At 56.8% G+C, this 26,372-nt stretch overlaps 4 protein-coding genes across 4 annotated transcripts; 2 read left to right on the forward strand and 2 right to left on the reverse strand.

Moving 5' to 3' along the window:
* Positions 1-6,662: 6,662 nt before the first annotated feature.
* LOC309417371 (feather keratin-like) lies at positions 6,663-7,308 on the reverse strand. The gene has a single exon (XM_082014866.1). It carries the CDS (start codon positions 7,272-7,274, stop codon positions 6,960-6,962), a length of 315 nt encoding a protein of 104 aa, XP_081870992.1. The 5' UTR covers positions 7,275-7,308; the 3' UTR covers positions 6,663-6,959.
* Positions 7,309-12,647: 5,339 nt separating this feature from the next.
* Positions 12,648-13,453, forward strand: LOC309417654 (feather keratin-like). The gene has a single exon (XM_082015180.1). The coding sequence runs from the start codon at positions 12,868-12,870 to the stop codon at positions 13,180-13,182; it is 315 nt and encodes a 104-aa protein (XP_081871306.1). The 5' UTR covers positions 12,648-12,867; the 3' UTR covers positions 13,183-13,453.
* A 1,187-nt stretch (positions 13,454-14,640) lies between these two features.
* On the forward strand, positions 14,641-17,148 carry LOC309402735 (feather keratin-like). Its single transcript, XM_081996658.1, has one exon. The coding sequence runs from the start codon at positions 16,649-16,651 to the stop codon at positions 16,961-16,963; it is 315 nt and encodes a 104-aa protein (XP_081852784.1). The 5' UTR covers positions 14,641-16,648; the 3' UTR covers positions 16,964-17,148.
* A 3,407-nt stretch (positions 17,149-20,555) lies between these two features.
* LOC309402468 (feather keratin-like) lies at positions 20,556-22,446 on the reverse strand. The gene has a single exon (XM_081996307.1). The coding sequence runs from the start codon at positions 21,144-21,146 to the stop codon at positions 20,832-20,834; it is 315 nt and encodes a 104-aa protein (XP_081852433.1). The 5' UTR covers positions 21,147-22,446; the 3' UTR covers positions 20,556-20,831.
* Positions 22,447-26,372: the final 3,926 nt, after the last annotated feature.

Genomic DNA, 26,372 nt, shown 5'->3' on the forward strand with positions numbered 1-26,372 from the left:
GTGCGAAAGTCTAATGGAGAGTGGAGACTGACAGTAGACTATCGTGGCCTGAATGAAGTCACGCCGCCACTGAGCGCTGCTGTGCCGGACATGCTAGAACTTCAATATGAACTGGAGTCAAAGGCAGCCAAGTGGTACGCCACCATTGATATTGCTAACGCGTTTTTCTCGATCCCTTTGGCAGCAGAGTGCAGGCCACAGTTTGCTTTCACTTGGAGAGGTGTCCAATACACCTGGAATCGACTTCCCCAGGGGTGGAAACACAGCCCTACCATTTGCCATGGGCTGATACAAACTGCACTGGAACAGGGTGAAGCTCCAGAGCATCTGCAATACATTGATGACATCATCGTATGGGGCAACACAGCAGAAGAAGTTTTCGAGAAAGGGAAGAAAATAATTCAAGTCCTTCTGAAAGCTGGTTTTGCTATAAAGCAAAGTAAAGTCAAGGGACCTGCACAAGAGATCCAGTTTTTAGGAATAAAATGGCAAGATGGACGTCGACAGATCCCAACGGATGTGATCAACAAAATAACAGCTATGTCTCCACCAACTAGCAAAAAAGAAACACAAGCATTTCTGGGTGTTGTGGGTTTCTGGAGAATGCATATTCCAAATTACAGTCTGATTGTAAGCCCTCTTTATCAAGTGACCCGGAAGAAGAACGATTTTAAATGGGGCCCTGAGCAACGACAAGCCTTCGAACAAATCAAACAGGAGATAGTTCATGCCGTAGCCCTCGGGCCAGTCCGGGCAGGACAAGATGTTAAAAATGTGCTCTACACGGCAGCCGGGGAGAATGGCCCTACCTGGAGTCTCTGGCAGAAGGCACCAGGAGAGACTCGAGGTCGACCTCTAGGGTTTTGGAGTCGAGGATATAGGGGATCTGAGTCCCGCTATACTCCAACTGAAAAGGAGATATTGGCGGCATATGAAGGAGTTCGAGCTGCCTCAGAAGTGGTTGGTACTGAAGCACAGCTCCTCCTGGCACCCCGACTGCCGGTGCTGGGCTGGATGTTCAAAGGGAGGGTCCCCTCTACACATCATGCGACTGATGCTACGTGGAGTAAGTGGGTCGCGCTTATTACACAGCGGGCTCGAATAGGAAATCTTAATCGCCCGGGAATCTTGGAAGTGATCATGGACTGGCCAGAAGGCAAAGATTTTGGAATATCACCGGAAGAGGAGGTGGCGCGTGCTGAAGAGGCTCCACCATATAATGAACTGCCAGAGAACGAAAGGCAATATGCCCTGTTTACTGATGGGTCCTGTCGTATTGTAGGCAAACATCGAAGGTGGAAAGCTGCTGTATGGAGCCCTATACGACGAGTTGCAGAAGTGGCTGAAGGACAAGGTGAATCAAGTCAGTTTGCGGAGGTGAAAGCCATCCAGCTGGCTTTAGATATTGCTGAACGAGAAAAATGGCCAGTACTCTATCTTTATACTGACTCATGGATGGTAGCAAATGCTCTATGGGGGTGGCTGCAGCAATGGAAGCAGAGCAACTGGCAACGCAGAGGCAAGCCCATCTGGGCTGCTGAATTGTGGCAAGATATTGCTGCCCGACTAGAGAATCTCGTCATAAAAGTACGTCACGTAGATGCTCACGTACCCAAGAGTTGGGCCACCGAAGAACATCAAAACAACCATCAGGTGGATCAGGCTGCTAAGATTGAAGTGGCTCAGGTGGATCTGGACTGGCAACATAAGGGTGAATTATTTATAGCTCGGTGGGCCCATGACACCTCAGGCCATCAGGGAAGAGATGCAACATATAGATGGGCTCGGGATCGAGGGGTGGACCTGACCATGGATGCTATTGCACAGGTTATCCATGAATGTGAAACGTGTGCTGCGATCAAACAAGCCAAGCGGTTAAAGCCTCTCTGGTATGAAGGACGATGGTTGAAATATAAATATGGGGAGGCCTGGCAGATTGACTATATCACACTTCCACAAACTCGCCAAGGCAAGCGCTATGTGCTTACCATGGTGGAAGCAACCACCGGATGGCTGGAAACATACCCTGTGCCCCATGCCACCGCCCGGAACACTATCCTGGGCCTTGAAAAGCAAGTCTTATGGCGACATGGCACCCCCGAAAGAATTGAGTCAGACAATGGGACTCATTTCCGAAACAACCTCATAGACACCTGGGCCAAAGAGCACGGCATTGAGTGGGTGTATCATATCCCCTATCATGCACCAGCTTCCGGAAAAATTGAACGATACAACGGACTGTTAAAGACTACACTGAGAGCAATGGGTGATGGGACATTCAAAAATTGGGATAAACATTTAGCCAAAGCCACCTGGTTAGTCAACACTAGGGGATCTACTAATAGAGCCGGCCCTGCCCAATCAAAACTTCTACGTACTGTAGAAGGGGATAAAGTCCCTGTGGTGCATGTGAGAAACATGCTGGGGAAGACAGTCTGGGTTACTCCTGCATTAGGAAAAGGCAAACCCATTCGTGGGATTGCCTTTGCCCAGGGACCTGGGTGCACTTGGTGGGTAATGCGGAAGGATGGGGAAGTCCGATGTGTACCTCAAGGAGACTTGATTTTGGGTGAAAACAGTCAATGATTTGAATTGTATTATGTTAATTGTTCAGAATGACATTACTACTATGGCTGCTATCTACCATATCAATGGTATTATAGTAAGAATCACCCAGACTGATGAAGAATGAGCTTCACTGAAACCAAGCAACGTGCAGCAGTGATGAAACCAGAACTGGCTTCAGCAGCTTGCGCCCAACAAATCCCTCGAGATCGACATCTTCGACCTGCAGATCATGGACATGGACCGTGCCAGATGACAATCCAACACCACATACCATCTCCCCTGCCCTGAGAGACTGCTATGATGGATGAAGCCCAGAGTCATGGACTGACTGAACTCCATAGACATTTTAAGTGATGGCCCATGGACTAAGAGAGTGATATCTGTGTGTATATATTAAAGGACAGGAAGAGTAATAATGCATAATTGGAATGTATTGAAAAGTATAGGACCTGGGCATGACGTAAATGGTATGGAATAAGGGGTGGATACTGTCCTGGTTTCAGCCAGGATAGAGCTGGTTTTCCTCACAGAAGCTAGTGTGAGACTGTGTTTTGGATTTGGGATGAGGAACTGTTGATAATGTGCTGATGTTTCGGGTTGTTGCTGAGCCGTCAAGGACAGTCCAGCTTCTTGTGCTGGCCTGCCAGCGAGCAGGCTGGGGGTGCACGGGGAGCTGGGAGGGGACACAGCCGGGACAGCTGACCCAGACTGGCCAAAGAGATATTCCCTACCATACGACGTCATGCCCAGTACATAAACTGGAGTTGGCCGGGGGGGCGGAAATCGCTGCTCGGGGACGGGCTGTCGATCACGGGGTGGTGAGCAATTTCTGTATTGGGCATCACTTGTTCTTATACATTCCTTTGTTGGTATTATCATTATTGTTCCCTTCTTTCTTTCTGTCCTATTAAACCGTGTTTATCTCAACCCACGAGGTTTTTCCTAATTCTCTCCCCCGTCCCGCTGTGGGAGGGAGAGTGAGCGAGCGGCTGCGTGGTGCTTAGCTGCCGGCTGGGGCTAAACCACGACACAGTTTCACCCGTGCCTCTGACACAAGCTCCTCATCTGTGGGGGTTTAACTGTGCGGGGATGTCTGGTGCCCACCAGACTGCTCCATCACTCTCCCTCCTCATTCAGAAAGGGGAGAGAAAACATGATGAAAGGTTTGTGGGTCAAGATATGGACAAGGAGCTCATGGAAGCACAGAATGGGTTGGGTTGGAAGGGCTCGTAAAGATCATTTAGTCCAACTCCCCCCAGCATGGGCAGGGACAGCTTCCACTAGATCAGAGTGCGTATCCAAGCTGGCCTTGAACACTTGCAGGGAGGCAGCATCCACAACATCTCTGGGCAGCTTTCTCCAATGTCTCACAACCCTCATAGTAAAGAGTGTCTTCCTAATATCTCACCTCAAACTACGATCTTTCGGTCTAAAGCCACTCTCCCTCGTCCTACCATTACACACACTGTCCCTCCCCGTCTTCCCTGTAGGCACCCTTTAGCTACTGGAAGGTCGCTATAAGGTCTCTGCAGAGCCTTCCCTTCTCTAGCCTAAACAACTGCTGTAGGCTCCCCAACTCTCTCAGTCTGTCCTCAACGGGGAGGATCTCCAGCCCCTGATCATCTTTGCGGCCTCCTCTGGAAACTCTCCAACAGGTCCCCGTCGTTTTAATGCTGGGGGCCCCAGAGCTGAACACAGTACTCCAGTCTCACGAGAGCAGAGCAGAGGGGCAGAATCACCTCCCTCAACCCGCGGGCTGCGCTGTTTTTGATGCAGCCCAGGATATGATTGGCACGACCATCCACCCAATTCCTTATCCACCAACTTGTCCAAGGGATCCAAGGGATCAGGCCCAGCCAGCATGGGTTCATGAAAGGCAGGTCCTGCTTGACCAACCTGATCTCCTTCTATGCCCAGGTGACCCGCCTAGGGGACGAGGGAAAGGCTGTGGATGTTGTCTACCTGGACTTTAGTAAAGCCTTTGACAGCATCTCCCACAGCATTCTCCTGGAGAAACTGGCAGCTCGTGGCTTAGACAGGTTTACTCTTTGCTGGGGAAAGAACTGGCTGGATGGCCGAGCCCAGAGAGTTATGGTGAGTGGCGTTACATCCGGCTGGTGGCCGGTCACAAGCGGTGTTCCCCAGGGCTGTTTTGGGGCTGGTCTTGTCCAATATCTGTATCGATGATCTGGATGAGGGAATTGAGTGCTCCCTCAGTAAGTTTGCAGAGGACACCAAGTTGGGTGGGAGTGTTGATCAGCTGGAGGGTAGCAGGTCTCTGCAGAGAGATCTGGACAGGCTGGATCGATGGGCAGAGGTCGACTGGATGAGGTTTAATAAGGCCAAGTGCCGGGTCCTGCACTTCGGCCACAACAACTCCATGCAATGCTACAGGCTTGGGGAGGAGTGGCTGGAGAGCTGCCCAGCGGAAAAGGGACCTGGGGGTGCTGGTTGACAGCCGGCTGAACATGAGCCAGCAGTGTGCCCAGGTGGCCAAGAAGGCCAACAGCATCCTGGCCTGTATCAGAAATAGTGTGGCCAGCAGGAGTAGGGCAGTGATCGTGCCCCTGTACTCGGCACTGGTGAGGCCGCACCTTGAATCCTGTGTTCAGTGTTGGGCCCCTCACTCCAAGGAGGACACTGAGGTGCTGGAATGTGTCCAGAGAAGGGCAATGAAGCTGGTGAGGGGTCTGGAGCACAAGTCTGATGAGGAGCAGCTGAGTGAACTGGGCTTGTTCAGTCTGGAGAAGAGGAGGCTGAGGGGGGACCTTATCACTCTCTACAACTGCCAGAAAGGGGGTTGTGGCGACATGGGTGTTGGTCTCTTCTCCCAAATAACTAGTAACAGGACGGGAGGAAATGGCCTCAAGTTGCGCCAGGGGAGGTTTAGATTGGAGATTTGGAAAAATTTCTTCACAGAGAGGGTGGTCAAGCATTGGAACAGGCTGCCCAGGGAGGTGGTGGAGTCACCATGTCTGGGAGTGTTCAAAAAATGTGTGGATGTGGCACTTCAGGACATGTACTAGGGGACATGGTGGCGCTGGATTAATGGTTGGACTTGATGATCTTGAAAGTCATCAAGCCCGGGGAGAAGGACAAGAAGGTGATGGGAAGTGGTCAGCATGGATTTCCGAAGGGGACATCGTGCTTGGCCGACCTCCGTGTCTTCCACGTTGAGGTGACTGGGTGTTGGACGAGGGGAGAGCAGTGGCAGTTGTTGAGCTGTACTTGAATGAAGCCTTTGTCACCGTCTGTCGTCACACGCTCGTAGACAAGCTGAGAAAGCATGGGTTGCGTAAGGGGCCAGTGGAGGTGGTCTGCAAAGCGGCTGAAGGGCTGGGCCCAGAGGCTTGTGATGAGGGGCAGGACAGGAGGCCCTGGGCACAAGTGAAAACAGACGGAATTCCACGGGCAAAGGCGGCAAGCCCTTTTCAGTGTGAGGGCAGTCAAAGAGTGGAAGAGGTAGTGGAGTCTGCGCCCTGGGAGGTACTGGAAAGCCGAGTGGCCGTGGCCCCGGACAAGCTGCTCTAGCTGGCCCTGCTTGAGGAGGGGAGGTCGAAGCTCACGCTCTCCAGAGGTTCCTGCCGAAAGAAATGCTTCTGTGATTCTGTTTGCTGGGAGGGCCGGGGAGTCACGCTGGGGAAGAGAGTTAGTCGAGCGTGTGCTGGCACAGGGAGACCTGGTCAGAGGCGTGCACAGGGGAGCGCAGACGTGTCAAAGGCTTTGTCTGAGCCAGTGATGGGCTTGCGTCACGTTCTGGAAGCCCCCCAGGTGCCAGCCTGTCTTGCAGTTGGTTGTGGCGGCATATGTCCTAGGAGAGGTCTCGTGGCCCGTTTCCACCCACCCCGGTGGTGTGTTGAGCCCTGGCTTTGTGGCGGGTGAGGTTGGAAGAGCCTTGGGAGAAGAAAGGAAGTGGAGACGTCTCAGGTTGGGATGCAGGACACCTTTATTGAGGGAAAAGAGTGAAAAGGCAGGAGCACGGAGTGGAAGGGAGGCGGTCTGAGGAGCAAGTAGGGCAAGCATAAGCCAAGGTCCTTAGCTTGCCGTAGATTTTGCCAGAGCACCAGGGTCTTCCTGCCCTGCGTTGGGAGCAGCCCAGCGGAGGTCCCCCGCTGGCCTTTGTCTTGAGAGAAGGTGTTTGCAGTGGAGAGTAGTGGACCTGGCAGAAGGGGCGAATGCAAAGAGGGCAGTGGGAGAAGAGGAGGAGGTACATGGGCCATGTGTTGAGGCAGCCGGGCTGGGCCCTTCCCTGCTTCCTTGCTCGCTGTCTGGAGAGGAGGAGCTGTGGGCGGCAGGTCAACGTGGCAGCCAGATCGCAGAGCTGCGTCCTCAAGCTATGCCGTGGCTTCCAGGGCGTGTGTCGTTGCCGTCAGGGGTGGTGTGGAGGGCCCTTAGCAGGGGTAGCAGCCTCTTCGGCCACTAAAGCAGCCCAGGCCTCCTAAGCCGTAGCCGTAGCCGTAGCCGAAGCCGCCGGAGGAGACGGGCACTCCCTGGGAGCTGAGTTCGTTGCCCACGGCAGCCGATGAGGAGGATCCGACGGCGGTGCTCTGGGGGAAGGAGCTGAGGATGGGTCCTGGCAGGGTGACCACCACGGTGGAAGGCTGGATGACGACGCGGGAGTCCTCGCACTGCCTGACACAGGGCTCGTTGCAGCTGTTAGCCAGCGGGGTGGGTCCGCAGGGGCGGCAGAGGTCGTAGCAGGCCATGTGTGTGGTGTGGCGGGGCCCTGGAAGAGAGGCTGTTGAGGAGGAGGAGGGGCGCGGGGGTGCGAGGGGCAGTGCTGCAGGAGGGCAAGGGAGTGGGGAGGCCTGTTGTGGGGCAGTGGGGAGCGTGGCGGTGGGGAGGCGTCTGGGCTGCTGAGGCTGGGGACAGAGGGTTCTGGAGGAGGCAGGCCAGGTAGGACAGGAGACGGAGGGGAAGGGGGTTCAAGCTCACCTGGTTGAGCGTGGAGGAGAAGGCGTCAGGAGAAGTGTGTGAGGGAGAGAGGCGCCGGGCGGGCTTTTATGCTGGTCCCCAAACGCCCGAGGAAGTGACACAGCCTTTGCGCATGACGGCCCTTTGCGGCAAGCAGCTCTCGCATGCCACAGCCTCGTGTGTAATGAGCTGGGGTGTGTTTTCCTTCCCACAACTCTCCATTTTCATGTCCTCCTCTCCCGGACACGTCTATCATGCCCTGGCGGCAGCTTTTAAGTGAGAGTCGGTATTCGGGAGGATTTGCATGGAAAGTGCATGTCAGGGCATTGTTCATACGTGGCCAAAGCATAGGAGTGGTGGGGTGTCGTCAGTGAGGTCACCCTGTGACATTCGTGTGCTGTGGTTTGCAGGTGAGAGGCCCCCCTTTCCTCTCAGGCCTGGCAGGCTGGTCAGGTCTTGGCAGCTGTACTGGGTGTGAGGCGCTGCCGCTTCCATCGCATTCGGTCCGTCCCTGCCTTGCCGCCAGCCCGCTACGCCCGTCTTGTGACCTCAGAGCAGAGGGATGGTGGCTTGGGGTCCCCTGCACAGGTGGTCCAGGGCCCCAGCAGCAGGGAGGATGGTGGTCCGCAGACCCCCTGCATGGGTCACTGCGGAGCACTGCAGTGAAGAGGGGAAGGTGGCTGAGGATCTCTGTCAAGGGATCAGTTGGGGACTCAATGGCAAGGTGAGACCATGGCCTGGGGACTGCCACGTAAGTGGAATGGATGTCGTGCTGCCAGGCAGACCATGCGACAAGGGCCCACCCTTGGGACAACTGAGAACCCCACATCAAGGTGAGTGGTGAGCTGGGCCCCTTCATGGGTTGCCCAGAGTCTTGGCAGCAAAGGGGGCCGGGGACACGGGACTCTGTGTGGGTGTCCCCAGGACCCCACTGTGAGGGAAGATGGTGTCATGGGGACTGCCAGGCGGTTGGGCTGGAGACCACAGCAAGATGGGGCCAAGAGCGGGGACCCCGCATGGGTGTCTCTGGCACCGTGCAGCATGGGCAAGAAGTGCAGGGTCTGTTGACATATTTATTGATTGCAGCTTTTGGGGGTCTGTTATTTAATGAGGGCATTTTCCCTGCCTCTCTTCCCCCTCCAAGTCATAGAATCATGGAATCTTTGGGTCGGAAGGGACCTTTCAAGGCCACTCAGTCCAACCCCCCTGCAATAAGCCAGAACATCTACAACTAGAGCAGGTTGCTCAGAGCCCCGTCCAAGCTGACCTGGAATGTTTCCAGGGCTGGGGCATCTACCACGTCTCTGGGCAACCTGGGCCAGGGTTTCAGAACCCTCACTGTCACAAATGTCTTCCTTACATCTAATCTAAATCTGCCCTCTTTCAGTTTAAAACCATTACCCTTGTCCTATCGCTACAGGCCCTGCTAAAATGTCTGTCCCCATCTTTCTTATCAGCCCCCTTTAAGGACGGGAAGGCTGCAAGAAGGTCTCCCCGGAGCCTTCTCTGCTCCAGGCTTAATAACCCTAACTTCCTCAGCGTGTCCTCACAGCAGAGCTGTTCCAGCCCTCTGAATGTTTTTGTGGCCTCCTCTGGCCCCACTCCAACAGGTCCGTGTATCTCCGTGTGCTGAGTGCTCCAGAGCTGGACGCAGCACTGCAGGGGCATCTCACCAGAGCAGAGCAGAGCAGAGCAGAGCAGAGCAGAGCAAAGGGGCAGAATCCCTCGCCCTGCTGGCCACGCTGCTCTGGATGCAACTTTCAGGGCTACAAGTGCACATTTCCCGCTCATGTGCAGCTTTTCATCCCCCAGGATTCCCAAGTCCCTTTCGGCAGGGCTGCTCTCCATCCCTTCATCCCCCAGCCTTGTGCTGATACCGGCGGTTGCCCCGACCCAGGTGCAGGACCATGCACTTGGCCTTGTTGACCCTCATGTGGTTCACACGGGCCCATTCCTTAACGTTGCCTGGGTCCCTCTCGATGGATCCCATCCCTCAGGCATGTCAACCACACCACTCAGCTTGGTGTCGTCTGCAAACGTGCTGAGGGTACACTCGATCCCACTGGCTATGTCATGGATGAAGATAATTAAGGAGTACTTGTCCCAGTGTGGAACCCTGAGGGACACCACTTGTCACCGATCTCCATCTGGACATTGAGCCATTGACCACCACCCTCTGGGTGCGACCATCCAAGCAATTCCTCATCCACCCAACAGTCCACCCACCATATCCATCTCTCTCCAATTTGGAGAGAAGGATGTTGTGGGGGACCGTGTCAAAGGCCTTACAGAAGTCCAGAGAGGCGACATCCATCGCTCTTCCCTTGTCCACTGATGCGGTCACTCCATCCTAGAAGGCCATTCGGTTGGTCAGGCAGGATCTGCCCTTGGTGCAGCCATGCTGGCTGTCTCGAATCACCTCCCTGTCCTCCATGTGCCTTGGCATAGCTTCTAGGAGGATCTGTTCCAGGCACAGAGCTGAGGCTGATGGGTCGGTAGCTCCCAGGGGCCTCCTTGCTCCCTTTTTTGAAAATGGGTGCAATGTTTCCCTTTTTCCAGTCTCCAGGGACTCTACCTGACTGCTATGACTTTTCAAATGTCATGGAGAGTGGTTTGGCAACTACATCAGCCAATTCCCGCAGGACCCTGGGATGCATCTCATCAGGTCCCATAGACTTTTCTATGTTCAGGTTTCTCAGGTGGCCTCAAACCTGATCTTCTCTTACAGTGGGACAGACTTTGGTCCTCCAGTCCCGTCTTGCAGTCCAGCCACTGGAGAGGTGTGGGAAGAGACACCACCAGTGAAGAGTGAGGCAAAGAAGTCATCGAGTACCTCAGCCTTCTCCTCATCTGTGCTTACCTCTCTTGCTCATCAAGGGGGGTACGCTTTTTTTGACCTTCCTTTTCTGGCTGAGATACCTGTAGGAGACCTTCTTATTGTTCTGTGCGTCGCTTGACACGTTCAGCTCCAGCCATGCCTTGGCCCTCCTGACCTCATCACTACAGAACCACAAAGTGTCCCTGTACTCATCCCAGAAAACCTGTCCCTGCTTCCACTGCCTGTGCATTTCCTTCTTGCCCTGTAGTTTGCCCAGCAGGACTTGCCTCTGCCATGCCGGCCTCCTGCCTTCCTTTCCTACAGGCGTAGGAACGTACGCTACAGGCATAGCGAGCTGGGAGCCAGGCAGGGAGGGAGCAAAAGCCATGGAAGGGGCAGTGCCTAACGACTCATACACCTGCAAAGCCCTGAGCAGTGTTCCAGGGATGAGGAAATAGCAGCCTCCCTGTCACAACGCACCTGCAAACATCACTTGAGTGCCACAAGATCACCTCACTGATGACACCCCAACTCTCCAATGCGTTAGACGCTTCTGCCAAAAGCCATGACCCGCATCTTCCATGCAAATCCTCCAGAACCCTACTCTCACTTAGAAGATGCCGGCAGGGCCACATGGACATGTCTGTGAGAGGAGGACATGACAACGCAGTGTTGTGGGAAGGAAAACACGGCTCACTTCATTTCCTGAGAGACGGCCTGCAAAACACTCACCTGGGCTGAACTGGGGCAGGCCTTGCCGTTCATCCACCCTTCGGCCTGCGTCCAACCACCACCAGGGCCTCGGCTCTGCAGCCACGTGCTGCAGGCTCGCCTCCCATGTCCTCTGCAGTCTCCACATCCTCCTTCTACCCGCCAGTCCCTGTTCAGACCAGTGGCCTCACCCCTCAGCACTCACCCCAGCTAAAATCAGAGAATCACAGAATCACAGAATCACTAGGTTGGAAAGGACCTTCAAGATCATCAAGTCCAACCATTAATCCAGAACCACCATTTCCCCTAAACCATGTCCTGAAGCGCCACATCCACACGTTTTTTGAACACTTCCAGGGATGGCGACTCCACCACCTCCCTGGGCAGCCTGTTCCAATGCCTGACCACCCTCTCAGTGAAGAAATTTTTCCTAATATCCAATCTAAACCTCCCCTGGCGCAACTTGAGGCCATTTCCTCTCGTCCTATCACTAGTTACTTGGGAGAAGAGACCAACACCCTCATCGCCACAACCCCCTTTCAGGTAGTTGTAGAGAGCGATAAGGTCTCCCCTCAGCCTCCTCTTCTCCAGACTAAACAACCCCAGTTCCCTCAGCCGCTCCTCATAAGACATGTGCTCCAGACCCCAAAGACCCCAAAGGCCCTGGCTCACCAAATCCTCTGCCTGCCTGCTGCTCCCACTCCCCCTCTGCCTCTGGCCACACTCACGGGCTCTCCAGAAACCCACCTGCCCTTGTGACGTGATCCACACCAAGCACTGTGTCCCGCCACAGCCCAGGCTGCACATGTGCCGGCCCAGCTAAGGGGAGCGCTGCGCTACGCAAGGGCCAGCACAAGGCTTTGGGGAGCGTCGCAGGACTCCCCACGTCACAGGGCTTGCGAGCTCTGAACCAGGGCTGCCACGACCACGGCCGGCTCTCGCAAGCAGCCCTCCTCTGCCCGCTTGCACTACCACCCCCAGCGATGGCACCAAGGGGGCATAACCCAAGCAGGCAGCCCCCTTTCTCCCAGCTACGACCTTACGAGCAAGAGGGGCACCAAGACACGCACACAGCACGCCCAACGGGAAAGGCCAGGCCTCAAAACAGCCTGAGCGAGCTGGGAGCCAGGCAGGGAGGGACTGAACGTGATGGAAGGGGCAGCGCCTCACGCCCGCCACACCTCCAAAGCCCAGACCGGCCTGCCAGGGCTGCGAGGAAATGGGGGCCCCTCTTCACAACGCACCCGCAAACCACAGCACACAAGTGCCACAGGATGACCTCACCGATGACACCCCACCTCTCCTACGCTCCGGTCACGTCTTCGGCCTGTCCTGACATGTGCCATCAACACCAAGCCTTTGGCCTCTAATACTCGCACTTAAAAGCTGCCGCCAGGGCCCACGTGGACACATCTTCAAGCAAAGGACATGAAATTGCAGAATTGCGGGAAGGGAAACACACCCCACCTCACAGCCTGCCAGGCTGTGGCATGCAAGAGCCGCTTGCTGCAAAAGGCCGTCATGCGCAAAGGCCGCCCCGCCCCCTCGGGGACCAGCATAAAAGCCCGCCCGGCGCCTCTCTCCCTCACACACTTCTCCTGACGCCTTCTCCTCCACGCTCAACCAGGTGAGCTTGAACCCCCTTCCCCTTCGTCTCCTGTCCTACCTGGCCTGCCTCCTCCAGAACCCTCTGCCCCCAGCCTCAGCAGCCCAGACGCCTCCCCACCGCCACGCTCCCCACTGCCCCACAACAGGCCTCCCCACTCCCTTGCCCTTCTTCAACACCGCCCCTCGCACCCCCACGCCCCTCCTCCTCCTCAACAGCCTCTCTTCCAGGGCCCCGCCACACCACACACATGGCCTGCTACGACCTCTGCCGCCCCTGCGGACCCACCCCGCTGGCTAACAGCTGCAACGAGCCCTGTGTCAGGCAGTGCGAGGACTCCCGCGTCGTCATCCAGCCTTCCACTGTGGTGGTCACCCTGCCAGGACCCATCCTCAGCTCCTTCCCCCAGAGCACCGCCGTCGGATCCTCCTCATCGGCTGCCGTGGGCAACGTCCTCAGCTCCCAGGGAGTGCCCGTCTCCTCCGGCGGCTTTGGCTATGGCTACGGCTACGGCTTAGGAGGCCTGGGCTGCTTTAGTGGCCGAAGAGGCTGCTACCCCTGCTAAGGGCCCTCGACAACACCCCTGACAGCCACCACCGACATCCAGGAAGCCACGGCATGGCTTGAGGATGCACCTCCGGCCGTTGCCGCCATATGGGTCTGCCGCCCTGCTCTTGGCTCCTCTCCTCAAGGCACCAAGTGGGAAGGGGACCAGCCCAGGTCCAGCACACATGGCCCATGTGCCTCCTCCTCCCACTTCTTTCTTTGCATCGTCCCTTCTGCCATGGCCGCTGCTCTCCGCTGCAACCACTTCCTCACAAGACAAAGACCGCCAGAGACCTACGGTGTGCCACTCCCACAGCGGGGCAGGCAGACCTCGGTGCTCTGGCCACATCCATCTCACGCAAGGGACCTCTGCTGATGGTTGCCCTATTTGCACCTCAGACTGGCTCCCTTCCACTTGGCATTCCTGCTGTTTCACTCTTTTCCCTCAATAAAGTTCTCTTGCATGCCAGCCTGAGACGCCTCCTCTTCCTTCCGTCTCTCAAGGCTCTTCCAACCTCACCCAGCACAAAACCAGGGCTCAAGACGCTGTCGGGGTGGGGGGAAAAGGTCTGCAAGGCCTCTCTTAGGAACTATGTCCCCAGCAACAACTATAACACAGAGCAGCACAGGGGGCTTCCAGCCTGTGACACAAGCCCTTCGCTTGCCCAGACCAAGGCTTGGGCACGCTCCTGCGCCTCTACCCATGCCTCTGACGCAAGCTCCCCGTGATGGCACGCACTTGACCAACTCTCTTCCCCAGCACGACTCTCTGGCCGTCACAGCAAGCAGAAGCACAGCAAACAGAATCACTGAGTGCACAAGGAACCTCCGGAGACCATGTACTTCAACCCAACTTGCTCCAGCAGGGTCAGCTCGAGCAGGCTGTCCAGGACCATGTCCCGTCACGTTTTCAGTAGCTCCAAGGATGGAGACGCCAACACCTGTCTGCGCAACCGGTTCCACTGCTTGAGCACCCTCACCCTGGAAAAAGGTTGCCTTCTCTTCAAGGAAAGGGCACGTCTTTTCAGCTTTCTCCATTTGCTCGTGCCCTGGCCGTGGGCACCGGTGAGAACAATCTGACTCCCCTGTCCTCATTCCCTCTCACTCGGGACTTGCATGCGTGGATTGACATCTCCCCTGTGCGCCCTGGCATCCTGGCTCAAAAACCTCCCAGCTTGCACAGCTTCTCCTCATAGGAAGGATGCTCCAGTCCCTTCAGCACTTCCAGTCCCTTCAGGCACTTCCCTGGATGGCCCTGCACTTGACTCGCTCCACTAAGTCCGTGTCCTCCTTCCCCTGGCGAGCCCCCAGCTGCACACATGACTCCACATGGCGCCTGCCTCACCAGCACCAAAGAGAGAGCAAGATCACCTCCGCCGACCTGCTGGCAACGCTCTTCCCAATGCTGCCCTGGAGACGCTTGGCCTCTTTTGCCGCCAGACTGCATTGCTGCCTCGTACTCAGCTGCTTCTCTACCAGGACCACACAGGCCTGTTGCACTAGGACAAGGGGTAACGGTTTCAAACTAAAAGAGGGCAGATTTAGACTAGATCTAAGGAAGAAATTTTTGAGAATGAGGGTGCTGAAACCCTGGCCCAGGTTGCCCAGAGAGGTGAGAGATGCCTCAGCCCTGGAAACATTCCAGGTCAGCTTGGAAGGGGCTCTGAGCAACCCGCTCAGGGGCTTGCCTAGCTGAAGATGTCCCTCCTCATGGTAGGGTGGTTGGACTAGATGAGCTTGAAAAGTCCCTTCCAAAGCAAACTATTCTGTGATTCTAAGCCAGTCCTGAACCCCTGTTGGGAAATGACACATTGTTCCTCCTCCTTCCTTTCCTCCTTCCTTTCTGTCTCTTTTGCATATTCCAGCTTTCCTTTCGCCTTCACTCAGCCTATTTCTTGTTAGTGTTGGAGAGTGGTGCTGGGAAGGAAGTTGGTTAAGAGTGTGCTGATAAGGGCAGATTGCATCAGAGGCACGGCCAGATGAGCATTACTGTACCCCAGCCTGTGTTTGGCCAACTGAAGGGCTTATGTCATGAGCTGAAAGGCAGACTTGTTCCAGTCTGCTGTTGGTGACATGCTTCCCAGAAGAGCTCTTGGCACCTTGGGGCACTCACCCACAGTTGTCGGCAGCAATCTCTCTGGTTGTATTGCGATGTCACGGCTTTGCCAAGCACGAAGTAGGCTGATCACAAGACTGCTGCGCACCCACGCAGATGGCCTCTTGAGCCCTGGCTTTGTGCCGGGTGACGTTGAAGACCCTCAGAAGAAGAAATGTACAGCAGGCGTGTCACGCTGGAATACAGGAGAACTTTACTGAGGCAAAAAAGTGAAAAGGCAGGAGCGCCACGGCGGAGTGCGCCAAACTGAGGTGCAAATAGGGAGGCCACCAGCCGAGGTCATTCGTGTGCAGTAGCTTTTGCCAGAGCCTCGAGGTCTTCTGGCCCTGTGGCTGGAACGGCACACCAGATTTTCCCAGTGGCCTTTGTCTTGTGAGATGCTGGATGCATCACAAAGTGATGGAAACAGCAGAAATGGCGAAGCAAAGAAGGAAGTGGGCAAAGAGGAGGAGATACACGGGCCATGTATGCAGGCAGCCCAGGCTGGACCCCTTCCCTGCTTGCGTGGTGCCTTGAGAGGAGCAACCGTGGACGGTGAACACATGTGCCAGGAAGGGGCTGGAATTGCATAATCAGTCCCCACCGTGGCTTCCAGGGTCTGGGTGGTGGCTGTCAGGGGTGGTGTAGAAGGCCTTGGCAAGGGTAGCAGCCTCTTCTGCCACTGAAGCAGCCCCGGCCTCCAAAGCCGTAGCCGTAGACCAGCTAGACCTGACCAGCCTGCCAGGCCTGAGAGGAAAGGGGGGCCTCTCACCTGCAAACCACAGCACACGAATGTCACAGGGTGACCTCACTGACGACACCCCACCACTCCTATGCTTTGGCCACGTATGAACAATGCCCTGACATGCACTTTCCATGCAAATCCTCCCGAATACCGACTCTCACTTAAAAGCTGCCGCCAGGGCATGATAGACGTGTCCGGGAGAGGAGGACATGAAAATGGAGAGTTGTGGGAAGGAAAACACACCCCAGCTCATTACACACGAGGCTGTGGCATGCGAGAGCTGCTTGCCGCAAAGGGCCGTCATGCGCAAAGGCTGTGTCACTTCCTCGGGCGTTTGGGGACCAGCATAAAAGCCCGCCCGGCGCCTCTCTCCCTCACACACTTCTCCTGACGCCTTCTCCTCCACGCTCAACCAGGTGAGCTTGAACCCCCTTCCCCTTCGTCTCCTGTCCTACCTGGCCTGCCTCCTCCAGAACCCTCTGCCCCCAGCCTCAGCAGCCCAGACGCCTCCCCACCGCCACGCTCCCCACTGCCCCACAACAGGCCTCCCCACTCCCTTGCCCTCCTGCAGCACTGCCCCTCGCACCCCCGCGCCCCTCCTCCTCCTCAACAGCCTCTCTTCCAGGGCCCCGCCACACCACACACATGGCCTGCTACGACCTCTGCCGCCCCTGCGGACCCACCCCGCTGGCTAACAGCTGCAACGAGCCCTGTGTCAGGCAGTGCGAGGACTCCCGCGTCGTCATCCAGCCTCCCGCCGTGCTGGTCACCCTGCCAGGACCCATCCTCAGCTCCTTCCCCCAGAGCACCGCCGTCGGATCCTCCTCATCGGCTGCCGTGGGCAACGAACTCAGCTCCCAGGGAGTGCCCGTCTCCTCCGGCGGCTTTGGCTATGGCTACGGCTACGGCTTAGGAGGCCTGGGCTGCTTTAGTGGCCGAAGAGGCTGCTACCCCTGCTAAGGGCCCTCCACACCACCCCTGACGGCAACGACACACGCCCTGGAAGCCACGGCATAGCTTGAGGACGCAGCTCCGCGCTCTGGCTGCCACGTTGGCCTGCTGCCCACAGCTCCTCCTCTCCAGACAGCGAGCAAGGAAGCAGGGAAGGGCCCAGCCCGGCTGCCTCAACACATGGCCCATGTACGTCCTCCTCTTCTCCCGCTGCCCTCTTTGCATTCGCCCCTTCTGCCAGGTCCACTACTCTCCACTGCAAACACCTTCTCTCAAGACAAAGGCCAGCGGGGGACCTCCGCTGGGCTGCTCCCAACGCAGGGCAGGAAGACCCTGGTGCTCTGGCAAAATCTACGGCAAGCTAAGGACCTTGGCTTATGCTTGCCCTACTTGCTCCTCAGACCGCCTCCCTTCCACTCCGTGCTCCTGCCTTTTCACTCTTTTCCCTCAATAAAGATGTCCTGCATCCCAACCTGAGACGCCTCCACTTCCTTTCTTCTCCCAAGGCTCTTCCAACCTCACCCGCCACAAAGCCAGGGCTCAACACGCCACCGGGGTGGGTGGAAACGGGCCACGAGACCTCTCCTAGGACATATGCCGCCACAACCAACTGCAGGACCGGCTGGCACCTGGGCGGCTTCCAGAACGTGACGCAAGCCCATCACTGGCTCAGACAAAGCCTTTGACACGACAGCGCTCCCCTGCGCACGCCTCTGACCAGGTCTCCCTGTGCCAGCACACACTTGACTAACTCTCTTCCCCAGCGTGACTCCCCGGCCCTCCCAGCAAACAGAATCACAGAAGCATTTCTTTCGGCAGGAACCTCTGGAGAGCGTGAGCTTCGACCTCCCCTCCTCAAGCAGGGCCAGCTAGAGCAGCTTGTCCGGGGCCACGGCCACTCGGCTTTCCAGTACCTCCCAGGGCGCAGACCCCACTACCTCTTCCACTCTTTGACTGCCCTCACACTGAAAAGGGCTTGCCGCCTTTGCCCGTGGAATTCCGTCTGTTTTCACTTGTGCCCAGGGCCTCCTGTCCTGCCCCTCATCACAAGCCTCTGGGCCCAGCCCTTCAGCCGCTTTGCAGACCACCTCCACTGGCCCCTTACGCAACCCATGCTTTCTCAGCTTGTCTACGAGCGTGTGACGACAGACGGTGACAAAGGCTTCATTCAAGTACAGCTCAACAACTGCCACTGCTCTCCCCTCGTCCAACACCCAGTCACCTCAACGTGGAAGACACGGAGGTCGGCCAAGCACGATGTCCCCTTCGGAAATCCATGCCGACCACTTCCCATCACCTTCTTGTCCTTCTCCCCGGGCTTGATGACCTTCAAGATCATCAAGTCCAACCATTAATCCAGCGCCACCATGTCCCCTAGTACATGTCCTGAAGTGCCACATCCACACATTTTTTGAACACTCCCATACATGGTGACTCCACCACCTCCCTGGGCAGCCTGTTCCAATGCTTAACCACCCTCTCTGTGAAGAAATTTTTCCAAATCTCCAATCTAAACCTCCCCTGGCACAACTTGAGGCCATTTCCTCCCGTCCTGTTACTAGTTATTTGGGAGAAGAGACCAACACCCATGTCGCCACAACCCCCTTTCTGGTAGTTGTAGAGAGTGTTAAGGTCCCCCCTCAGCCTCCTCTTCTCCAGACTGAACAAGCCCAGTTCACTCAGCTGCCCCTCATCAGACTTGTGCTCCAGACCCCTCACCAGCTTCATTGCCCTTCTCTGGACACGTTCCAGCACCTCAGTGTCCTCCTTGGAGTGAGGGGCCAACACTGAACACAGGATTCGAGGTGCGGCCTCACCAGTGCCGAGTACAGGGGCACGATCACTGCCCTGCTGCTGCTGGCCACACTATTCCTCATACAGGCCAGGATGCTGTTGGCCTTCTTGGCCACCTGGGCACACTGCTGGCTCATGTTCAGCCGGCTGTCAACCAGCACCCCCAGGTCCCTTTTCCGCTGGGCAGCTCTCCAGCCACTCCTCCCCAAGCCTGTAGCATTGCATGGAGTTGTTGTGGCCGAAGTGCAGGACCCGGCACTTGGCCTTATTAAAACTCATCCAGTTGACCTCTGCCCATCGATCCAGCCTGTCCAGATCTCTCTGCAGAAACCTGCTACCCTCCAGCTGATCAACACTCCCACCCAACTTGGTGTCCTCTGCAAACTTACTGAGGGAGCCCTCAATTCCCTCATCCAGATCATCGATACAGATATTGGACAAGACCAGCCCCAAAACAGCCCTGGGGAACACCGCTTGTGACCGGCCACCAGCCGGATGTAACGCCACTCACCATAACTCTCTGGGCTCGGCCATCCAGCCAGTTCTTTCCCCAGCAAAGAGTAAACCTGTCTAAGCCACGAGCTGCCAGTTTCTCCAGGAGAATGCTGTGGGAGATGCTGTCAAAGGCTTTACTAAAGTCCAGGTAGACAACATCCACAGCCTTTCCCTCGTCCCCTAGGCGGGTCACCTGGGCATAGAAGGAGATCAGGTTGGTCAAGCAGGACCTGCCTTTCATGAACCCTTCCTGGCTGGGCCTGATCCCTTGGATCCCTTGGACCAATTGGTGGATAACGAATTGGGTGGATGGTCGTGCCAATTGTATCCTGGGCTGCATCAAAAGCAGCGCGGCCCGCGGGTTGAGGGAGGTGATTCTGCCCCTCTGCTCTGCTCTCGTGAGACTGGAGTACTGTGTTCAGCTCTGGGGCCCCCAGCATTAAAACGACGGGGACCTGTTGGAGAGTTTCCAGAGGAGGCCGCAAAGATGATCAGAGGCTGGAGATCCTCCCCGTTGAGGACAGACTGAGAGAGTTGGGGAGCCTACAGCAGTTGTTTAGGCTAGAGAAGGGAAGGCTCTGCAGAGACCTTATAGCGACCTTCCAGTAGCTAAAGGGTGCCTACAGGGAAGACGGGGAGGGACAGTGTGTGTAGTGATAGGACGAGGGAGAAAGGAGTTTGAGGTGAGATATTAGGAAGACACTCTTTACTATGAGGGTTGTGAGACACTGGAGAAAGCTGCCCAGAGATGTTGTGGATGCTCCCTCCCTGCAAGTGTTCAAGGCCAGCTTGGATGCGCACTCTGATCTAGTGGAAGCTGTCCCTGCCCATGCTGGGGGGAGTTGGACTAAATGATCTTTACGAGCCCTTCCAACCCAACCCATTCTGTGCTTCCATGAGCTCCTTGTCCGTATCTTGACCCACAAACCTTTCATCATGTTTTCTCTCCCCTTTCTGAATGAGGAGGGAGAGTGATGGAGCAGTCTGGTGGGCACCAGACATCCCCGCACACTTAAACCCCCACACATGAGGAGCTTGCGTCAGAGGCACGGGTGAAAGTGCATTAGCACATCCAAGCCCACCAGGTGCCAGTGGGAGGTGTTGCTGGGGACACACTTCCTAAGAGAGGCCGCGTGGCCCTTTTCCACCAACCCAATGGCCTCTCGAGAGCCGGCTTTGTGCTGGGTGAAGTTGGCAGAGCCTGGGGAAAAGAAAGGACGTGGAGGCGCCCCAGGCTGGGATGCAGAAATTTATTGAGGGAAAAACACGGTGAAAAGGCAGGAGGGCCAAGTGGGAGGGAGCCGGTCTGAGGTACAAGTAGGGCGACCATTGGCCAATGTGCTTGCAGCAGGGAGTACGTGACACAGTAGAAGGGGCGATGCAAAGAAGGAAGTGGCAGAAGAGGAGGAGGTACCTGGGCCATGTGTCGGGGCAGTCCAGGCTGGGCCCTTCCCTGCTTGCTTGGTGCCTTGAGAGGAGGAAGTGTGGAAGGCAAACCCACGTGCCAGGAAGGGCCTGATGTGCATCCTTCGTCTCTGTTGTGACTTCCCGGGTGTGGGTGGCACCTATCGGGTGTTGTGGGGATCCCTTAGCAGGGGTAGCAGCCTCTTCGGCCACTAAAGCAGCCCAGGCCTCCTAAGCCGTAGCCGTAGCCGTAGCCGAAGCCGCCGGAGGAGACAGGCACTCCCTGGGAGCTGAGGACGTTGCCCACGGCAGCCGATGAGGAGGATCCGACGGCGGTGCTCTGGGGGAAGGAGCTGAGGATGGGTCCTGGCAGGGTGACCACCACGGTGGAAGGCTGGATGACGACGCGGGAGTCCTCGCACTGCCTGACACAGGGCTCGTTGCAGCTGTTAGCCAGCGGGGTGGGTCCGCAGGGGCGGCAGAGGTCGTAGCAGGCCATGTGTGTGGTGTGGCGGGGCCCTGGAAGAGAGGCTGTTGAGGAGGAGGAGGGGCGTGGGGGTGCGAGGGGCGGTGTTGAAGAAGGGCAAGGGAGTGGGGAGGCCTGTTGTGGGGCAGTGGGGAGCGTGGCGGTGGGGAGGCGTCTGGGCTGCTGAGGCTGGGGGCAGAGGGTTCTGGAGGAGGCAGGCCAGGTAGGACAGGAGACGGAGGGGAAGGGGGTTCAAGCTCACCTGGTTGAGCGTGGAGGAGAAGGCGTCAGGAGAAGTGTGTGAGGGAGAGAGGCGCCGGGCGGGCTTTTATGCTGGTCCCCGAGGGGGCGGGGCGGCCTTTGCGCATGACGGCCTTTTGCAGCAAGCGGCTCTTGCATGCCACAGCCTGGCAGGCTGTGAGGTGGGGTGTGTTTCCCTTCCCGCAATGCTGCAATTTCATGTCCTTTGCTTGAAGACGTGTCCACGTGGGCCCTGGCGGCAGCTTTTAAGTGCGAGTATTAGAGGCCAAAGGCTTGGTGTTGATGGCACATGTCAGGACAGGCCGAAGACGTGACCGGAGCGTAGGAGAGGTGGGGTGTCATCGGTGAGGTCATCCTGTGGCACTTGTGTGCTGTGGTTTGCGGGTGCGTTGTGAAGAGGGGCCCCCATTTCCTCGCAGCCCTGGCAGGCCGGTCTGGGCTTTGGAGGTGTGGCGGGCGTGAGGCGCTGCCCCTTCCATCACGTTCAGTCCCTCCCTGCCTGGCTCCCAGCTCGCTCAGGCTGTTTTGAGGCCTGGCCTTTCCCGTTGGGCGTGCTGTGTGCGTGTCTTGGTGCCCCTCTTGCTCGTAAGGTCGTAGCTGGGAGAAAGGGGGCTGCCTGCTTGGGTTATGCCCCCTTGGTGCCATCGCTGGGGGTGGTAGTGCAAGCGGGCAGAGGAGGGCTGCTTGCGAGAGCCGGCCGTGGTCGTGGCAGCCCTGGTTCAGAGCTCGCAAGCCCTGTGACGTGGGGAGTCCTGCGACGCTCCCCAAAGCCTTGTGCTGGCCCTTGCGTAGCGCAGCGCTCCCCTTAGCTGGGCCGGCACATGTGCAGCCTGGGCTGTGGCGGGACACAGTGCTTGGTGTGGATCACGTCACAAGGGCAGGTGGGTTTCTGGAGAGCCCGTGAGTGTGGCCAGAGGCAGAGGGGGAGTGGGAGCAGCAGGCAGGCAGAGGATTTGGTGAGCCAGGGCCTTTGGGGTCTTTGGGGTCTGGAGCACATGTCTTATGAGGAGCGGCTGAGGGAACTGGGGTTGTTTAGTCTGGAGAAGAGGAGGCTGAGGGGAGACCTTATCGCTCTCTACAACTACCTGAAAGGGGGTTGTGGCGATGAGGGTGTTGGTCTCTTCTCCCAAGTAACTAGTGATAGGACGAGAGGAAATGGCCTCAAGTTGCGCCCGGGGAGGTTTAGATTGGATATTAGGAAAAATTTCTTCACTGAGAGGGTGGTCAGGCATTGGAACAGGCTGCCCAGGGAGGTGGTGGAGTCGCCATCCCTGGAAGTGTTCAAAAAACGTGTGGATGTGGCGCTTCAGGACATGGTTTAGGGGAAATGGTGGTTCTGGATTAATGGTTGGACTTGATGATCTTGAAGGTCCTTTCCAACCTAGTGATTCTGTGATTCTGTGATTCTCTGATTTTAGCTGGGGTGAGTGCTGAGGGGTGAGGCCACTGGTCTGAACAGGGACTGGCGGGTAGAAGGAGGATGTGGAGACTGCAGAGGACATGGGAGGCGAGCCTGCAGCACGTGGCTGCAGAGCCGAGGCCCTGGTGGTGGTTGGACGCAGGCCGAAGGGTGGATGAACGGCAAGGCCTGCCCCAGTTCAGCCCAGGTGAGTGTTTTGCAGGCCGTCTCTCAGGAAATGAGGTGAGCCGTGTTTTCCTTCCCACAACACTGCGTTGTCATGTCCTCCTCTCACAGACATGTCCATGTGGCCCTGCCGGCATCTTCTAAGTGAGAGTAGGGTTCTGGAGGATTTGCATGGAAGATGCGGGTCATGGCTTTTGGCAGAAGCGTCTAACGCATTGGAGAGTTGGGGTGTCATCAGTGAGGTGATCTTGTGGCACTCAAGTGATGTTTGCAGGTGCGTTGTGACAGGGAGGCTGCTATTTCCTCATCCCTGGAACACTGCTCAGGGCTTTGCAGGTGTATGAGTCGTTAGGCACTGCCCCTTCCATGGCTTTTGCTCCCTCCCTGCCTGGCTCCCAGCTCGCTATGCCTGTAGCGTACGTTCCTACGCCTGTAGGAAAGGAAGGCAGGAGGCCGGCATGGCAGAGGCAAGTCCTGCTGGGCAAACTACAGGGCAAGAAGGAAATGCACAGGCAGTGGAAGCAGGGACAGGTTTTCTGGGATGAGTACAGGGACACTTTGTGGTTCTGTAGTGATGAGGTCAGGAGGGCCAAGGCATGGCTGGAGCTGAACGTGTCAAGCGACGCACAGAACAATAAGAAGGTCTCCTACAGGTATCTCAGCCAGAAAAGGAAGGTCAAAAAAAGCGTACCCCCCTTGATGAGCAAGAGAGGTAAGCACAGATGAGGAGAAGGCTGAGGTACTCGATGACTTCTTTGCCTCACTCTTCACTGGTGGTGTCTCTTCCCACACCTCTCCAGTGGCTGGACTGCAAGACGGGACTGGAGGACCAAAGTCTGTCCCACTGTAAGAGAAGATCAGGTTTGAGGCCACCTGAGAAACCTGAACATAGAAAAGTCTATGGGACCTGATGAGATGCATCCCAGGGTCCTGCGGGAATTGGCTGATGTAGTTGCCAAACCACTCTCCATGACATTTGAAAAGTCATAGCAGTCAGGTAGAGTCCCTGGAGACTGGAAAAAGGGAAACATTGCACCCATTTTCAAAAAAGGGAGCAAGGAGGCCCCTGGGAGCTACCGACCCATCAGCCTCAGCTCTGTGCCTGGAACAGATCCTCCTAGAAGCTATGCCAAGGCACATGGAGGACAGGGAGGTGATTCGAGACAGCCAGCATGGCTGCACCAAGGGCAGATCCTGCCTGACCAACCGAATGGCCTTCTAGGATGGAGTGACCGCATCAGTGGACAAGGGAAGAGCGATGGATGTCGCCTCTCTGGACTTCTGTAAGGCCTTTGACACGGTCCCCCACAACATCCTTCTCTCCAAATTGGAGAGAGATGGATATGGTGGGTGGACTGTTGGGTGGATGAGGAATTGCTTGGATGGTCGCACCCAGAGGGTGGTGGTCAATGGCTCAATGTCCAGATGGAGATCGGTGACAAGTGGTGTCCCTCAGGGTTCCACACTGGGACAAGTACTCCTTAATTATCTTCATCCATGACATAGCCAGTGGGATCGAGTGTACCCTCAGCACGTTTGCAGACGACACCAAGCTGAGTGGTGTGGTTGACATGCCTGAGGGATGGGATCCATCGAGAGGGACCCAGGCAACGTTAAGGAATGGGCCCGTGTGAACCACATGAGGGTCAACAAGGCCAAGTGCATGGTCCTGCACCTGGGTCGGGGCAACCGCCGGTATCAGCACAAGGCTGGGGGATGAAGGGATGGAGAGCAGCCCTGCCGAAAGGGACTTGGGAATCCTGGGGGATGAAAAGCTGCACATGAGCGGGAAATGTGCACTTGTAGCCCTGAAAGTTGCATCCAGAGCAGCGTGGCCAGCAGGGCGAGGGATTCTGCCCCTTTGCTCTGCTCTGCTCTGCTCTGCTCTGCTCTGCTCTGGTGAGATGCCCCTGCAGTGCTGCGTCCAGCTCTGGAGCACTCAGCACACGGAGATACACGGACCTGTTGGAGTGGGGCCAGAGGAGGCCACAAAAACATTCAGAGGGCTGGAACAGCTCTGCTGTGAGGACACGCTGAGGAAGTTAGGGTTATTAAGCCTGGAGCAGAGAAGGCTCCGGGGAGACCTTCTTGCAGCCTTCCCGTCCTTAAAGGGGGCTGATAAGAAAGATGGGGACAGACATTTTAGCAGGGCCTGTAGCGATAGGACAAGGGTAATGGTTTTAAACTGAAAGAGGGCAGATTTAGATTAGATGTAAGGAAGACATTTGTGACAGTGAGGGTTCTGAAACCCTGGCCCAGGTTGCCCAGAGACGTGGTAGATGCCCCAGCCCTGGAAACATTCCAGGTCAGCTTGGACGGGGCTCTGAGCAACCTGCTCTAGTTGTAGATGTTCTGGCTTATTGCAGGGGGGTTGGACTGAGTGGCCTTGAAAGGTCCCTTCCGACCCAAAGATTCCATGATTCTATGACTTGGAGGGGGAAGAGAGGCAGGGAAAATGCCCTCATTAAATAACAGACCCCCAAAAGCTGCAATCAATAAATATGTCAACAGACCCTGCACTTCTTGCCCATGCTGCACGGTGCCAGAGACACCCATGCGGGGTCCCCGCTCTTGGCCCCATCTTGCTGTGGTCTCCAGCCCAACCGCCTGGCAGTCCCCATGACACCATCTTCCCTCACAGTGGGGTCCTGGGGACACCCACACAGAGTCCCGTGTCCCCGGCCCCCTTTGCTGCCAAGACTCTGGGCAACCCATGAAGGGGCCCAGCTCACCACTCACCTTGATGTGGGGTTCTCAGTTGTCCCAAGGGTGGGCCCTTGTCGCATGGTCTGCCTGGCAGCACGACATCCATTCCACTTACGTGGCAGTCCCCAGGCCATGGTCTCACCTTGCCATTGAGGCCCCAACTGATCCCTTGACAGAGATCCTCAGCCACCTTCCCCTCTTCACTGCAGTGCTCCGCAGTGACCCATGCAGGGGGTCTGCGGACCACCATCCTCCCTGCTGCTGGGGCCCTGGACCACCTGTGCAGGGGACCCCAAGCCACCATCCCTCTGCTCTGAGGTCACAAGACGGGCGTAGCGGGCTGGCGGCAAGGCAGGGACGGACCGAATGCGATGGAAGCGGCAGCGCCTCACACCCAGTACAGCTGCCAAGACCTGACCAGCCTGCCAGGCCTGAGAGGAAAGGGGGGCCTCTCACCTGCAAACCACAGCACACGAATGTCACAGGGTGACCTCACTGACGACACCCCACCACTCCTATGCTTTGGCCACGTATGAACAATGCCCTGACATGCACTTTCCATGCAAATCCTCCCGAATACCGACTCTCACTTAAAAGCTGCCGCCAGGGCATGATAGACGTGTCCGGGAGAGGAGGACATGAAAATGGAGAGTTGTGGGAAGGAAAACACACCCCAGCTCATTACACACGAGGCTGTGGCATGCGAG

This window comes from Phaethon aethereus (assembly GCF_964289735.1).
Source record: "Phaethon aethereus genome assembly, chromosome: 2".
NCBI lineage: Eukaryota > Metazoa > Chordata > Aves > Phaethontiformes > Phaethontidae > Phaethon > Phaethon aethereus.